This window comes from Ictidomys tridecemlineatus, chromosome 1, assembly GCF_052094955.1.
Source record: "Ictidomys tridecemlineatus isolate mIctTri1 chromosome 1, mIctTri1.hap1, whole genome shotgun sequence".
Taxonomy (NCBI): domain Eukaryota; kingdom Metazoa; phylum Chordata; class Mammalia; order Rodentia; family Sciuridae; genus Ictidomys; species Ictidomys tridecemlineatus.
The window spans coordinates 245565902-245583709 of record NC_135477.1 but is presented as its reverse complement, the minus strand read 5'-3'; the positions used below and the strand labels follow the sequence as shown (position 1 = coordinate 245583709).

The window sequence follows — 17808 nt, the reverse complement described above, 5'->3', positions numbered from 1 at the left end:
TTCCCCCAATTGTCATTTCACTTTGATTCGTGGGATTATTTGATTGACAAGGTCTCTCCTCATGGCAGCTGCATGACAGCCCAGCTGGGACCTGTCTGTCTCGTTCATCACTTCATCTCTAGCACTCAGCATTGAGACGAGCACTAAACATGTGTTCAAATAAGTATTTATTGAGTGAAAGAATGAGTAAGAGTTGATGAGCCAGAGTGGGACTCTCGGCTGTCACCAATAAGCGCTGTGTGGTATCTTCCTCAAAGTTCATAGGTTGACACCCTCATTCCCAATGTGGCTGCACTTGGAAATAAGGCCTTTCAGGAGGTAATTAATATTACATGAGATCTTGGGAGGGGGGCTCAGGTCCAATCTGACTATTGTCCTTAGAAGAAGAGGAAATTTGGATGCAGGGACCCAGGGGCACACACACAGAGGAAGACCACGTGAGGCTCTTGGAGAGAGCAGCCAGCCAGCCGATAGCTCAACAAAGAGCCCCAGGGGAAGTAGAGCCTGCCTGCACCTTGACCTTGGACTTCCAGCCTCCAGAACAGGAGAAAACGAACTGCTGATATTTAGGCCATGCGATCTGTGACACTGTGTTACTGCAGCCTTGGGAACCAAGACAGAAAATGTGTGGCATGGTGGTCAAAAATGAGAATCTGACCTTCTTCCTGTAGAACAGAGGACACAGAAAATCTCTACTTATACGATTGTGTTGGCTTTTTACCCTGGACAGGGAAAGTTGGGGCGAGAAGGCTGATGGGTTTGCTCTGCCCAGTGCGCCCACACTGCATTTCAAGCAGAGGTTAAGATGGCAGCAGGGTACGTCACAGGGTTTGCTTCACCCTACTGATACCCTATGCTCAGAGTCAAGGTCAACATGTTCACAGGGCACCAGCACTCGCCGTCCTCCCCCCTGAAGTCCTGCAGCCCTTCTGGCTGCTCACCTTCCTGGCCCAAACCAGAAAGGTAACCCCACACACCCTCCCAACCCACTGGGCAATCACTTACCCACATCAGCTCCACTAAGGGCTTTTCCCAGCGGCCAAGGCCTCATATCCGTTCTCTTCCCATTAACCGAAAGCGACTGCACACAGCCTTGAAAGCCTCGGTTTGTTCCCGTTGCTCTGACCAACCAGTAAGCGCTGGGAGCCCCACCAAGATAGAGAGGTGTCCGGAAGGTAATTTTACTGTACTGACCCTTTAAGAAAAATAAGAACGATCTCACCAAACAGACTCAAAAGCCAAAACACAGCAGAATTTGGTAAAGAAGGCTGTTAAGATGCAGGTCACGGTCCCAGGGTTCTCCTTCACAAGCATTTGTCTTTAAGACATGGCCCTACTGGGAAATGAAACCCACAGTTTCCATGTGAAACTCAGGGAGCTCCCAGGGGGCTGTGCTTCCTGCAGGGAGGACGTTGGGATGCCCAGAAAGGAAGGGAAGGGAGGTCAGAGCCCAGACCCACCCAGCAGGCCCTGGACCATGCCAGGCATCCAAAAACAACCTTTCTCTTTCCAATCCTGACACCAGTTTACTGTGTACCTTGGACGGGTCATAGGGCTACACTGTCCCCTAAAGGTGGCCATACTAATTTTGGGTATATGTGGGCCAATACCTACCCTTTCACTCACCAAACCGCCTTTATACTATGTGCAGCAGGAAACACCACAGGGGAGTAATTGCCAAACAGATTGTGTTGCAAGATATTTTTCAGTGGGCCTATGGATGCAACTTGTTTTTAAAAAAATGTCATTACAGCGAGGCAGGGAAATTTCCAATCTTAGACTGAACGGCAATCCAGATAGCAGCAGGTTTGGAGGTTACAAAATATAGAGCTGAACATTAGTAGGAGAAAATTAAGATACCGTGTTCTTTGTTTTTGTTAGGAAAGAAATATCTCCTTCATTTGAATGAAAGGATAAACACAGGATCTGGGGAAAGGCACTGGCGGCCACAACTTAATAAACACACGAATCTGAATCCTTTTAACTCTGTTTCCAGCAAGTAAAAATGTAATCATTGTTTTTCTCTTTTGTAATGCACAGATAAGAATCATCTGTTAATAGGGGACTGAGCAGGATAGTAGTTGCAGTGGGGTTGGAGGATTAATTAAGTTGTTTGCCAGCTGCTGGACACAGTGCTTTCATTAGATGAATTAAACACTTTCTTGGCTTCTCTTATCAAGATCTTCAGAGTTCTCTTCTTCCTGATCCCATCCTTACCCTTTGGGTCTTATCCCCTGATCCAGGATGGAAGCAGGTGAACTGACAGCTCATTCTCTTTCTAGAGCATTAAGTGCATCAGAGGGGTGGGTATCTCCTTGGAGGAGCCCTTCATAATGTCTCTCAGCCAGCTGCTTTAAGCCTTTACCCCTCATGAGGTTAATTTTGGGTCCCTGGAGACTGCTTTGCCTGCAGAAATGGAAGTGATCTGGAGTTTGCATTACCCCAAAACCGCCCTTGACAGTTTGAGACAGCTCTGAGCTATAGTCTATACTCCAGAGCTCCACTGGGGGACCAGGTCGGAGCCACACACTGAAGAACTGTGTCTGAGATCTGGCTCTTGCTGACTTCTTCCTCTTCCCTGTTCATCTTCTCTTCTCCCTTACCACTCTCCCTGAGGAGCATTTTCTTAATATATTACTTGTATGGGATTCCTCATCTCAAGCTTGCTTCTAGGGAAGCAAACTTAAAATAGAATTGCTGTCTCCCCAGACAGTTTATTAAATATTCCACATCTGTGGTCCTGCTTATGGACTTGCTCAGCAAGTCCCAGTAGGGTAGAGGCAAACTTTGCCCTGAGTGCCCACAAAAAACTACCTGATGTTTTGCAATAAATTCTTATATTTATTAAAATTGTAGTTTTAGGAGACTGGAAAAAATGTGAAAACGTAAATCATCTGAACTCACATTAGTCATTGGATTCCTTGTATATCTCTATCAAAGGTTTGGATAACTTGCTTTTTGAATACCTGTCCCCCCAAGGGCAGGAAAACATCCCCTGAGACAGTTCATATCATACACCTTTGTATGATTAGGTGAAGTTAAAAATGGTCTCCCCAAGGCATTTCCCATTCCGTTTCAGGCTTAGGGGTCAACTGAATAAAACCTCCTTCCCCAAGACTCTTTTTTTTCATTCTGCAATGAAAAGCAACATGCCCTCATCTTCTCATATCTAAACAAATACTCCTTCCATCAACCATTAAAAGGATTTTAAGTCATCTTCCTATGTGGGTGACTGGCCCTTGAATGTGCTCCTATTTTTCTGTGGCTCTCTTACAATGTCATTACAGAAACAAATGTAATCCTTTTAGAGGATTAGAGTCACCATTACAGTCACTGTAAACTATTATATAGTCACTAGAACAGAAAAAGACTGTTACCACCTTTTCTCTACGTTCTATGCCTCTATTAATGCAGCCTATACTTTCCTTATCTTGTTTTTACTGCTCTGTTTTTTCATCATCACTGAATTTCCTTGCTTTAAACTATTAAAGATTTTTACATGCATTACATGTATTTTAACATCCTGTCTTCTTGTTTGTATTTTGTGTCCAAGTTTGAAGTCTTTTTAGTTCTATCAAATTTCATTTATCAAGTTTGTCTTATTGTCCTGGCATTGATGTGACTTTGTGGTTCATTTATCTGTCCTTTTTTTTAACACAATATCTTTATTTATTTTTTATATGGTGCTGAGGATTGAACCCAGTACCTCACATGTGCAAGGTAGGTACTCTACCACTGAGCCACAGCCCCAGTCCCTGCCTGCCCTTTTATTCTCCAGGAATATGGGTATAAATGGTGTCCCTCTACTCACATTCATTACATTTGGATTTTTGTTCCTTTGGAAACTTTGGGTCCAAATTTATGACTTTTTTTTTTTTTTTGCCTTTAGAATCATGAAGACATGACCCTTTATATGACATACCTTGCCAGGACAGAGCAGTGGAGAGCCCAGGAGGGGAGGAAGCTTAGACATATACACAATGGTTTCCTTGCTCCATTTGCCCTAAGAGAACACAGATACCTGCCTGTTTATAATTACAGGTTCCATGTCTTGGCAGGTTGCTAACCTGAGCTCTTTACCCTAAACACAGTCTTCAAATTACTCAGAGCATAACAAATACATGAATTCCTAGGTGATTTGCTGAGTAACCCAACAGTTAAATTATCTCCCCACTTCCCACAATGACGACCTCCACAAAGGTGGTGAATTCATTATTCCTGCATCTTGAACCAAAGGAATCTTTCCAGCTATTTTCTAAAGCCACACGACTCTGACCCTCCTGCCTCAAAAGGAAGCTTTGAGTCTAACATTGATGAGGGACTGTTCTTCCAACAGGGGCTTTCCTTGGCCTTCATGTCCCTGTGATGTCCTTGTGGATGCAGAACACGTTCCTGGGCACACAGCACCCAGCAGCAATGATGCCTCTTCAAGTCTCCCTGCAGTGCGTGTGGCCTGAAAGCTCACCTGGAGCAGAGCAGGAGCTTGGCAAAGCCCTGGTGGTGTGGGTCCCTTTGCATCCTGCTGACTGACCCTGCCTCACCTCTCTGCAGGGAGCCCCTCTCCGGAAGCCAAGGGTGAGTGTCAGTGGGCCGGCAGGGTGTGAGCCTTACCTGGGACTGGCCTGTCATGGGGGTGCCATTGTTCAGCTGCAGCAGCCCATTCAGCCCATCTCTGTAGAGAACCACTGTGTGCCAGGCCCCCAGTTTGATTTTAGTCTCACTTACAATGATAGCGACCCCTGTTCCACAATTAAACCTGTTAGGAGAAAAGGGAAGGAAGATTCTTTGAACAATTGGCTCACTGTGTTTCCAGACTCTGTGGACATACCTTCCAGGACTTCAGCTCCTTCCAGAGTGGATCTGTTCAGAGCTGTGCCTACAGATACCAGCAGCCGTGTAAACCTGAGCCTGGATGAGCAAGATGCCTCTTCCCTGGAGGCTCCATCTATTTCTCCTTAACCTGTCCACGGAGCCTTTGGACATAGTGTCTTCTTCGCTGGATCATCTCTGCAGCTCAGAAAATGACAGGCAGCCAAAGCCCTCCCTTCTCTTTTTCAGATACTGCCAGATGTGGAAAGTGGGTTTGGGGTGCATAGAATTAGAATGTGAGCCACTCTGCTTCCAGACATTTCTCTGTGGACTTTCTCCACCTCTCAAATGACAGGCAGAGTGATATTAATAAAACATAAAAATCCAAGTCTTCACACTCATTTTGGCAAGCCGGCCAGCCCTGCCATCTGTGGGCAGCTGTACCCACATACAGGTGAGGTTTCTATAGGAGCCTCCAGCTCTGGGGCCAGGTGTGGGGCAGAGGAGGAGCATGCTTAGGTGGCTGCATTCTTTTCTTTTCCCAACCTCCCGAGGGTCCAGGGCTGTCCCATCATCACTATGCCTGAGAGGCAGAACTTTGGTCCTCTCTATTTAACTTCTAAACAGCCACCATGCCACTTGCAGATGGATCCTGAGAGTGCTTCCCAGGGAAAAGGTGTGATGGGCATTGTCCTTATGAGTATGTGCACAGTCCGCAGCCCTATTTTCCTATCCTCCCATTTTTCTCATAACCTCAGTGGAATGGAATGGTGTCCACAGGCTTCATAGGGGGGGATGTCAGAATCACTCAGCGTGCCCGGCAGAGCTTAAGAGCTGCTACCAGCCAGGAACCGCCAGAGCTATTGTGCATCTCCCGCAACCTCCAGGTGCTAGAGCCCCATGAGGTTAGAACCACTGCCCCATCCTGGCAGCTGCCATAAAACTTCCAGAAATGAAATCACTTCGCAAAGAACGAAGGTCCATTTTCTAGTTCAACTGGGATGCTTAAAAGTTTCTCTACATGAAAATTACTTTTTATGCTGAAATAATATAAAGAGACCATAACCTCTGATGCATCTCAAGTGCCTGCTGAGGAGATGGGGTTGTGGGATGGGGGAACTGCTCCAGGCACCTGTACAGGTGAACTCACTCCGTCCACTGAGGTCCTGGAGGGATGCAGGCTCAGAGAGGTGCTACAGGCGCTGCAGGTGAGGCAGCAGGGAAACAGAGCCATTGGGACCTCAGCCAAGCACCACGGAGAATGACAAGGCAGAAGCCCCCTGGCCGCTCACAAATAGGTACTGGGTATACCCCTCACTCCTCCCTGAAACTGTCCTGGGAAGGCCACCCATGTACTAGGGGTGGCTTCTAAAAATGTGCTGGGAGGAATGACCAGGGCAGAGGAGGCAACCCACTGGGTTCACCACAGCCCTGAGGGAAAAAGGACGTGGCTTGAGCCTCTGTGAACCCTCTGGAGGCTGTGGGCTCCCCTCTGCTCTCTGTGGCCATCAACCCTGTTTGCCTCAAGGGTACCAGAAGGAGCTCGCAGCCTTCTTCCCATCAGGTCCACTGGAGCCGCAGCACAGAAGGGCTGACCTCCGGCTTCCTGCTGCATCAGAGCTGGGTGCACCAGAGCTGTCTGCTGCTGGGTGAATGGGGCGGCAGGTTCCAAACCCCAGGTTTTGAAAGGCACCCTGAAGTCCTGACGCTCGGTGTTGGGGAAACCGGTGGGCACTCCTCTTCTACACGAGTCCATCCTTTCTATGTTTTACTTCCTCTATAAACTTGTCATATAATGTAAGGAGAATTTTTAAAAACTGGTAGGGATTTGGGCAAGAGTTACCTGAACTGCAGGGAGCGTCGGATGATAGCCAGGGACATGAAGTCGCCCCTTCCATATTCGTTCTCCCCGCAGTAGAGCAGCAAGCCGTCCTCTGCCTCCGCCTGTTGTTACACAAAGAAAAGCCACATGAGCAGTGACGGCCTCCTCCTCCAGGGGGCGCCATCTGGACGCACTCAGGAATACGCAAGCTGAGCATTCTGCCTGCGGGTACCCTGTCTACAAGGTGCCCAGCATGAGGGCTCCGATTCACTCCCAGGCCCAGTGCATATTGTTAAAAAGGGGGTAGTGATGTAAGCAGTGTGTAGAAATGGCAGGGAGATGAGAGGAAGGTCCCCACCGCCCCCCACCGGCTCTTGCCTTGGCTCTGCGGACCCGTCTGCGGAACCTCCAGACGACATGTGCGCATGTGCACACATGTGAGCACACCACTAGCGCTCACCAGTTTCTGACACCAAAGAGCATTCTACTTTTTTCTTTACTCTTTTGACTAGTCTTCATTCCTTCCTGGGAGACATGCACATTTGGTTTTTACTACCGGGAGACCAGGATGGGGAAAAAAAATAAATTCATCTGATTGGCCTGCTGGTGGTCTTAGATGAGGATACTGTGACAGGTACTTCAAGGGGGGCTTGTTCCAGATCTTCAAACCTCTTTGCTTCTTCAAAGGTAGTAAAAAGAATCACTTAAGCTGAACTGAGTTCTGATCTGCAGCTGATTCAGACCAGAGAGCCTCTACCGGGTTCTCCAGATGTGCTGTGGGAGGGGCTGGTGGTAGTACAGTTTTCTGTAGGTTCAGTGTCAGCCATTGCAATGAAGACAGACACTGGGGTTCCCTTTAAGAAGGATTTGGGAATACAGCATGCAGTGTTACTTCTGAAGTCCTGGCTGGGAGGAGACATGGCTATGGACAGCTATGCTGGGACCCCAGCACCCTCTCTGGAAACCTTCGTGCCTGTCTTGATCGGTGGTTCAGTAACACACTACCCCCACTCCCTTACCCCACTTTGGCTTCGGGCTGTAACTGTCCCGAATGCGCCCATTGCTCCTATTATATCTGGTTAGAGGATGGGCTCTGTGTCAGGTTGATCTTGGATGCCTCCCCCTGCTTCCCCAGCCTGTTCCCCATCTCCCTTTTGATGCTCTAAGGCGCCAAATAGCATGCAGCAGATGACTCACGCCCCTTACCCTAAATTCAAGAGTAATCTGAAATGCCTGATAGGAGTTCTTCAGAGGCTCAAAGGTTACATAGGAGTGGCCAAAGAACTGAGGATACTGAATAAGAATATCTGAAAAGCAAAAAGACAGCATGAAAGGATGGTGTTGCCTCATTTCTTCAAAAGAAAAAATCAATATACACCCCTGCCTGGCTACCATCAAGTGGACGCCTTTGCTGATCTGTTCAACTTAGCGACTTGGAACTTTGAAAGTGTTGGGAAGTTATTGGATTTGGGGGATTGGTGTTTGCTTCCCTAAAAAGAAATGGAAGGCTTTCAGACCACTGCCAGTCACTTTCCAGATACACACTTGTGTAATGTAAATTGGCTCAACTATGGTCCTTGTCACCCTCATGCCCGTGTTTTTCTGGAAAAGCAGCTTCTTGGTAGAGATGAGCCAATTCTAGAGCCCACCTCTCCAAAGTGCTACTGAGATGACTTAATGGTGTCTGTTCCTAAAGGACTACCCATCTGACACACAGGAGCTGGACTCTACGATTAGAAGCAGTGGAAGTTGCTTCACGATTTGCCTTGCTCAGCTAATTGAATGACCAATCTGAGGAGCAAAGGGCCTGTCCTACAAATGGAATAGAAGGAGACATGTTTGGATCACAGTGCTCACATCTGGCTCTCCATGGGGCCCAACCACTGCCACATTTTCCCCCAGAGCACCTACCATCTGAGCAGCTCTCGCCACCTTTGCCCAGGTTGCAAAGGCATCGTGAGCCCCCCCAGGTGTAGTCATTGACACAAAAGCTGTCAGCAGGGCAGAGGATCTCATCACAAAACTTCTCGAAGAGCCTCAACATCATGGCTTCGCCCTTCTTCCCCTTCCCTTCTGCTGGAGTGGGCTGGAGAGCCACGGTAGTTGTGGGGAAAGATGCTGAGGTAGTGGGGGCAGGTCTGGAAATGGACTGGGGGTCGGACAGAGAAGTTTCCACCAATACTTTCTTATTCCCTCCTTTGGTAGCAGGAAGTGGTTTCACCTAAAACCAGAGAAGAAAAAAAAAATTCAGCATAAAGACTGGGCATGGTAATTAGACTGCTTTACTGTGGAGGTTGCTGAATTCTTGAAAGTATGGTCGCTATTAGTACTTTCCCTAAACCCTGAGATGTAGATGGGGCAGAAGCACTGACCCTGATTTATGGATGAAGAACTTGACATGGAGATTTTAAGTACCTTTTATTACTCAGAAAATCAGTGGTAATGCTGAGATTATGTGAGTTGTTCTTACTACATTATTACAAAGATGCACCATTTGTCAAGGAATTATTATTTCCTTAAAATAACTGATTTTATAAAATTTCATTGGTGGGAAATCTAACTAGGTTTTTGCCAGATTGTGAGATCAGCAGGCAGCGCTGTCTCAAGAACTTCAGCATGGCTGGATCTTCTCTACTACTAATTTATGCTCTCCTTGAGCCTTAGAGAACTTGACATGGAGATTTTAAGTACCTTTTATTACTATGCTCTCCTTGAGCCTTAGAGTCAGAAGAAATAAACATATGTTAAAAGCAAATGGGTCAATTTAAGTTTGAAGTAAAATGTTCATGCTCCATTGGCTACATTGCCTTGTTCAGCAAGAAAACTAAAATCTGTGGGTTTGCAGAGCAGAGAGGACTGTTACCTCCTCAAAGGAAATGTCCAGATCTAGGTCGTCTTCAAATCCATCATCATCCTCTCCAGCACCCATGTCTGTGATATAACGAGGTCCATAACGGCCACTTCCTGCTTCCTCAGGGCCTTCACAAAGAGAAGCAGCACATCTTGTGTCAACCTGCACCTTTGCACTATTATCTATCCTGACTATGTAGATCAGGATCCAAGAAATTCAAGGCAGTAGATAGAGGAGGCATCAATGACAGAGGAATGCAAAAATGCTTCCCCTTATAAGTAATTCAGGAAACGCTGATTAATATCAGAAAAAAAGCCGTTTTGAATTGACAAGCTGACAAAAATTTGAGTCGGGTAGTAAAAATATTACCAAGAATGGGATCCACAGGAACTCATGTTAGATGTGTAAATTGGTACAACCATTTTGCAAAACACTTGGAAATAGTTAATGTTAAGTCAAAAAATGTCCATGCCTTTTCACCCACCAATCCCACAACAACTTTCACAACCTACAGAATTCTTGCATCTCTCTGCTCTACAGGTATGTGCAACACAATATCATAGCATCAGAATTTATAACAGCACGACTGGGGATGTGGCTCAGTGGTAGAGCACTTGCCTAGCAAGCATGAAGCTCTGGGTTCAATCCTGGCACCACCAAAAAAAAAAAAAAAAAGAGTGATAGTAAAAATTACCCCCAAATTGCTATTTAGAAGAAAAAAAAAAACAACATCCCAAATGTCTACTAACAGAGAATGGATAGATGGATGAATTTCAGTCTATCTATGGAATGGAGTACTGTATAGCAAAGGATGTAAAAAAAAAATAGGCATTTAATGCACCAACAGGGCTTAATCTTACATGATTTCATGCAAAAAAAAAAAAAAGCAAGTTACAAAAGAACACATCCAATTTGATGCTATATATGCTAAAGTCAACAATAAGTAAAACTTTATGTATTATTTGGGGATACATATGTGTGTAATCTAAACTCTTAAGAAAGGTTAAGGCGAGGACAATCATAGAACTAACCCACAGAGATTGCAAGAGGGATGTGAACAAGGAGGGATAGGCAGGGGTGGCAGGGAGTGCTGTGTAGTACTCTGTTTAAGACAGGCGCTGGATGCACAAGTGTTGGTGGTATTTTATATACACCTTCTATATGTACATGCCTTCCTATCTGAAGTATTCCATTAAAAGTTCTTTAAAACAAAGAAGGGGAATTACAATAAATACTCTCACATCCAGCAAAAAAAAAGAGGTCTTGTGTGCATCCTGAAAGACAACCACTTCCATGACTCTTAGCAGGACAATGGGATCTTTCAGCACAGGAAGGTGGCTCAAACAGATTCTTAGAAGATAAAACAAGCTATTGTCTCCCAAGGGATGGGCAGATGATGTTTTTGTTCAGCTGTCATTCATGGAATGCACTGATCCACCAAGCTCTGGAGTTGGGCAGCACACAGGCAGCTCTCCACTAGGGGTAAAGGCCTTTCCAATACTGCAGCAGAGATCCTCCATTTGGGGTTTGGGTGAGCAGGAGGCTCACCCAAACCCCAAATGTGAACTGAGCATGCCAGGTAGCAGCCTCTGGGAGAGTCAAAACTTTGGCAAGAGAGATTGACTATGGCAGGTTGCTGATGCCTATTAGCTGTTAGAGAGGTCTAGTGCTGATATGACTGGAAAAAATGGTGATTTTATAAAAAAAGGAAATATGACATTTAAAACAACTGAACTTAATAAAGCATTCCACAAAAATAAAATCACTCTCCTTGTCTTAATATGTTTGGGCTCTAAAACAAAAACACCTAAGCTGAGTGGTGTATATATAACCAGTATTTACTTCTCACAGTTTTGGAGGCTGGAAAGCCCAAGATCAAGGCATCAGCAGATCCAGTGTCTGAGGGACAGTTCTCACATGGCAAAAGAGCAAAACAAGAGTCCCCAGGCCTCTTGCATGAGGGCACTAATCCCATTCACGAGGGCCTCCTCCTCAGCCAAATCACTTCCCAGAGACCTCAACTCCAAATATCATTACATCAGGAGTTAAAAATTTAGGGGACTTTCAGAATAGCACATTTCTAAGCAAAACAGCAAGCAGATTGAAAAGGGAACTTAAGGAAAAGACAGAATGTTAAGGGTCATGGTGCTAAGCAGGTGTCTCCTGGACAAAAAGGCAGAAGCATGGTCAGCTGATGATTTATTTGGTGCCAGGGTGGAGTGAGCTGTTCTTGTTGTTCAGGAACATCTTGGTAGAGGTGGGAAAACACAGGGGAGATGATGTTCTCATACCCTCCCCAGTAATTCCCCGTTTTATTTAAAATATCCCATCTGTCAGCTGAAAATTGAAGTTTTTCGATGCCAGATTTATACCTGGATGTGTGTCGTCTCAGCCACCTGCATGCAGCACAGCTGTGCACCAGATGTCTTTAAACAAAAAGCAAGAAACCCCTTGAGAATAGCTTCCTCCTCTCTCTCCTCATCTTGGTATCTTTTTTACCTTTTTCCTGGTCTCTCTCATTTTCTACACCTCACTCTCTTCCTGGTTCTCCATTTCTGTCTCTCATGTATTCAGAGTTCTTGGATTTCAGAGGAAAGAATCCACTCGGTAGTGGAAGAATTATCTAACACATACATAAAGAAACCGGCTTTTTTCAGCAGTAGGTTGGTCTCTCTATCTCCTGGGTGTTCTCTTGGCCCTGTGCACAATCCTGACATTCTCCTACAGATTTTCATCAAGGTCAAGATTCTCTTCATCTTCATCTTCTAGTATGCTATCTGAGAAAACACCCTACTACCTATAAGATAGGTTCTAGGGTCTTTGGTCAAGAATTCGAGGATCTCCATGATAACAACTCCTCTTTTTGGCTCATTCTTTCCCCATCATCTTTTTAATTGAAACCTACTGTCTTTCCCTCCTTACCAGGTACATTAGGAACTTAACATAATACATTTCTAAATTTTGCAATAATCTTTCAAGGTAAATATGATTTTTCCCATCTTGTACATAACTAAACTAAAGCTAAGGGAGACTGAGTAACTTGCTTTACATCAAAGACTTTGAAACTGGCCCAGGCGACCTCAGTGCCAAGGTCTGTCTGACTCCTTAACTCTCAGTTGCCCACAGAAGACACTGTGCAGGTTGTAAAAGACCTGGATTGAAATTTAGCATACATTGATTATTTTCAGTGTGCTGGAAGATTTTCATACACTGTTTCTGTGAATCCTCACAAAATCCTTTTAAATTGGTATTGTTACTGACATATTTACAATGTGGAGATATAAACTTAGAAAAAGATTAAATCACTCAGTAAAGGCACACAGATAGCAAACAACAGGGTTAAAATTTATCCTTGGTTTCTCTGTTGACTATACTATGCTACTTAGGATCTGACTCCAAAATGTGTTTCTGGCTTCTTTTTTTTTTCTCTTTGAAAGCCATATTATGGTCCAACTGGTCTGCAGTTGCCTCCTGAGTACATCTATTTCTCTACCCCAACATGGTGGGTTAATGCTTTCTCCACACTGCCATCTAGTCCCCCTCCCATCTCCTTAGGTAGACCCTGCCATTCTTCCAGTTAGCCTGCATTCTATGGAGACAGAGTTGAAAATGTGTCATTGAAAGATCAAAATCAAGTGACATTTTAAAAAGAGAACATCACAGTCTTCTGAGGAAAAAGGTGGCATTAAAAACCATGGAGCCTTCAAGACCTGTAGGCCATCCTTCACCTTCTCCTGGATGCAGCTGCCCACCCATGGGTGTATGCCCCCAATTGTGAGCTTGGAAACAGCTTCCATAGCTCCATGAAACAAACCTTGTTCGGGGATGTAAATGCCGTGTTAGGATGGCATTTACTCTTCCTGGACGCTTGGGCTTAGGATACTGCCCTCATATTTACCAACCTAATAGGAACCCTGTGAGAACAACAAGGACCCTATTTTAGACCTCTTTACATCCATAGCTCCCTATGTCTCATAAGAATCCAGCCTAATAGTCATTTTCTGTTTTTAATAAGAAGATAATGAACAAAAAGGGACCAGAGATAGCATGAACTTGAAGAAACCTGGAATTCGAGCTCACTGTCCTTTCTTCCTGTTGGTAGTGGGTGATAGCCTCACCACCCTGGGTCTCAAATCCACAGCTTAGAGGAAATTTTTACCAGTACTATGTTTTTGTTTTTTTTTAAGTGAGCACAGAAGGTACAGTCTAATCTAGTGATAAGAATTCTCCCTGTAGCCTGAGGTTATTGTAATTAGAGTGCATAACTTTATCTCTTTCTACTTGGCACTTTGTTAATTAGGAAAGAGAACATTAAAAAGGAGACATTTATTAGAATTAGAATAGTCAACCACAGACTGAATGCTAAACAAATTCAGAGGTTATTCTGCTGTAAGAAAAACTGATAAATGGATTTTTTTTTTTAGGAGACAGAAGGATGACTTTTATGACGACAGAACAGATTTCATAGAAATTGTGAATTTCTCTGATGTATCAACTTGGTAATAGTTGGAAACGTTTCTGGTCATAGACTACAAATAGTTAGGAGAGGGACACAAATGGCCTGTGATCTTGATTAAGTCACTTAATCTCTCTGGATCTCGTGTTGTCCGTAAAAATAAGGAACAAGATTAGATTTCATGACCCAGGAGACCCTTTCTGGCATTCACGTTCTGTTGCTCTAGAATCCATGATATTGACTTAGACACGTTGCAGGCATCTGTCACGTCAGGCAAAGTTTGAAAAATAAACATTTTACTTATGTGGATGAAAAAGGAAAAAAAAATAACAAGCTGGTTCAGTGAGAAAAATCACATGCTCGGGGACTGCAGCTTTGTGTTCAACACTCTGAGGCTCCTGGAAATGTAATCTACCCTTATCCGATTCCATATTCATTCAGCAGTGCTGGGTTGGTCCTTCTCTCAGCAGCTCTTGGCATCATGAGGGGGGACGCTTATTTCCCTCCGCCGAAGTTCCCATCGTGAAGACAGAGTTTCCCTAAGTCCTCTTGGGTTCCTGTCCAACCCCTTTCCCTCCCTATCCAAGTGGAGACAGTCATCAAGCTGCTGTGTGGAAGCATTTGGCCCACATTTCTGAGCCAAGGGAGGCGATTCTATCAAAGGATTTAGAGGAGGGAAGAGGAATTTGGGACAAATTTGTTCCCTCTCGCCTTCCCTCTCCATCTCAACCAGAGGAAAGCTGTGACCTGGGTAGGGGGACCCCTGTGCAAGTCCACACCCAGTGTCCTGTCCCAGAGTCTGGGCTTGGCAGAAAGAAGTCTGCAAACCCACTGTGGCTCTTAGGATAAGCTATGTCTTCTGACTCAGCCTTTATCACAAATAATGATGGCGTCCAATTCTGTCTAATTGTGCTTTCTTATTTCTTAATGCATTCTGAAAGCGGGAAAAGAGGAAAAGTCCTGCTGACTCTCTTTTCTCAAGATCTAAACACCCACCAGTATCAAGAATGCTTGGAGAGCTGGGTGTAGTGGCACACGCCTATAATCCCAGAGGTGGCTCAGGAGGCTGAGGCAGGAGGATCCAGAGTTCAAAGCCAGCCTCAGCAAAAGCAAGGCACTAAGCAACTTAGTGTCTCTAAATACAAAATAAGGCTAAGGATGTGGCTCTGTGACTGTGTGACCCTGAGTTCAATCCCTGGTACCAAAAAAAAAAAAGAATGGTTGGAGAGGAAGGGTTCCCCATTAGACAGTAAATCTTGGACAGAAACTGGGTCTGGTTGGTTAGATAGAATATTGACAGATAAGAACTGTGGCCTGGGTCCTCTCAAAGACCCTGTGTGACTGAATCTGTCAGCTAGTCTCATCTCACACCAGTGTAGTCTTTCTCACCCTGCTCCATTCTTCCTACAGATTCTTGGAGACATCAAACTTTCTTCTATCTCAAGACCTTTTTATTTACTGGTCCCTATAGTTGAAAATCTTATCCTGTCCCTTTGTTTTTAAAAATTCTCTAATATCTCTGCTCAAAACATTTTCTTCCCTTTACTCCAGATAAGGATGAGTTCCCTCTCGAATGTTTTCACTGTTCTTTCCTTTATAGCGTTGACTCTGCAATTACCTGTTTATTTGCATGATGATTTCATAAGTGAGACTTTCCCACTAGATTGCAAAATCCTTAAGAAAAGTAATATTGTCCATTTGGTACCATTTCAACCTCACTCACGCCTGGCACACAGTAGGAACTTTTAAAAGGTACGGGCAATAGAGTGAACTTGTGGAAGAGTTGAAACATAATCTGCAAATCTGACAGCAGCTTCATCCAGGTTCTAAAAACCAAAGTCCAGCCACAGGAGGAACCACACAGAAAGCTTGAAGGCCGTTAATTATCCTTTCCAGGATGTTAAGGGAATCATTCTGTAGAGTTTTCCTGGAAAATAATCCATACTCAGAGCCCTTCCTGGAGTTGATTTTCCAAGTGTCCCTTTTGCATTAAGCTGCTTTGGCTTGGGCTGTCTGCTTTATGTGAAGCCAGGATTGCTCTGTGGCCAAAAATATGATGAAATAGATCTATGTGCTAGCGTAAGACAACCATATCCATAATGGCCACTTCCAAGGAGGCTTGGTATGGAAAGCTCTGCTGCATACTGGGAGGTAGGCAGGTATTCCAGCACCAACCCCTTCGCCTGCTTCTGTTGCAGAGAATAGGGAAGGTGCGTACTACATTTCTGGGCCTCCTCTGCATCAAGGTTGAGGGAGGAGTCAAGAGGGTTTGGGTCCCTAAGATGCAAGTAAAAGTCTGCTAGAACGTCTCTTCCCTCTACATTTTCTTGGGCAGTGAAGGTGGTTATGAAAGCTGAAATAATTCATTGCTAACTGAAACAGATGGTGACTGAACAACTCAATTAGATTCTCTCTATCTCAGCTGGAAATATGGCAACTGGGTGCATGTGGAGTGGGTAAGTCACAGGAGCCCCGCTGTGCTCCTGAGGACCACAGGGTGGGGTTTCTATTTCTGCATGAGGAAGGCCTGCACAACACCTGCCTCGGCAGCCCAGGGCCCAGAGAGATTACAAAGAAGCTTCATGGTTTCCCTTGTTCTTGTTTTTTTTTTTTTTTCCAACCAATTTTCCTAAATCATTCCCTCTCAATATGAAAAAAGCTAATTAATCCAAGGGTATGTTTCTAAGGTAGAGGTGGAGTTGCTGGAAGAGAGCAGCTCTGAGTACTACCATAGGAAGGGCTCTTCCTTTCTGCTCACATGCTTTGCAAAACTGTAATATGGCCATTGACCAAGAATGGCACTCCAGGCACCAAGAGACTTCCAGAGCCCTCACCTTAAAGCTCCTCGGATTTCTTTATTTGTATGTATGCACATGCAGAGGAAGTGCTAATGGTGCATAAACCCTGTGGGGCGCTGTCTTTTAAAGAACATCAACCAGTCAACCAAGCATAGTGTCTTTCTCTGCAAGGCTCCCTGCTCCTCTAATGGCTGTGGAAGGTTAAGCAGGTGGCCAGAAACCAAGGTGTGATGCACCTGCTTCTCTGCTGCCTGCCGAATGGCAGGGACTCAGGCACTGCATGAAGGTAAACGTGACTGTGAGCACAGAAGAAAAGACTATGGCTATATCTTCATTGTGGCGTGCTGAAAATTTCAGGCTTGCAGTCTTTGTAACTTTTGAGAGCAATGGCAAATAATTCACTCTCAATTTTCTCTGGCAATATCTCAGGACTGGAGGTAGGGTGGGCATTGTAAAATTTTTGACAGGCAATTAAAGCATTTCTAAATGGCTCACATTGGGATCCAGCATTATGAATACAGGACACACTCGTTATGTCTATTAAAGAAGTGAGTGAAGGAATGTTTTCCATAAGAGCCAAAGCTTCCTGCAGGTGCTCTGCATACTCTAAAAGTAAAGTAATTGTTCAAGGTCCCTAGTTGTAATCTGGTAGATACTCTAAGTATCTATTCAGTCTTTTTTTTTTTAAAATAAGTCAATGGACCTTTATTTTATTTATTTATATGCAGTGCTGAGACTCGAACCCAGTGCCTCACACATGCTAGGCAAGCGCTCTACCACTGACTCACAACCTCAGCCCACAGTCATTTTTACTAGGAGTTTGGTAGTGACTGTAAACTAATTATTAATGGCAGAAAGCAATTGCCCATAGCATCAGGAGGATATGGTTTTAAAAGTGATCTCTGCTCCTCCTTCTGGGATCATTTGGCAGTATATATCAAGTGTTCGAGTTATTTGATTTTATAATTCTACTAATAGGATTTTATCCTAAGAAAAGTCAGGTATAAGAATGCTCATTATCATTTCAACACTTTTAAATGAAATTTAATGGCATGTAATGGGTTCATGCAGT

The 17808-nt window shown here is 44.6% G+C and overlaps 1 protein-coding gene across 6 annotated transcripts in view; it reads right to left on the bottom strand.

The window, feature by feature from the left end:
* Positions 1-17808, bottom strand: part of Egflam (EGF like, fibronectin type III and laminin G domains) — a 175011-nt gene that overhangs the window by 37429 nt on the left and 119774 nt on the right. For all 6 annotated transcript variants that reach the window (XM_021726568.3, XM_078017762.1, XM_078017765.1 and 3 more), the window contains 6 exons: positions 9495-9610; positions 8543-8852; positions 7838-7938; positions 6653-6753; positions 4612-4756; positions 1006-1195 (listed from right to left, as the gene is read on the bottom strand). In XM_021726568.3, the coding sequence (XP_021582243.2) occupies positions 1006-1195; positions 4612-4756; positions 6653-6753; positions 7838-7938; positions 8543-8852; positions 9495-9610 (963 nt within the window). The remainder of the gene's footprint in view (positions 1-1005; positions 1196-4611; positions 4757-6652; positions 6754-7837; positions 7939-8542; positions 8853-9494; positions 9611-17808) is intronic.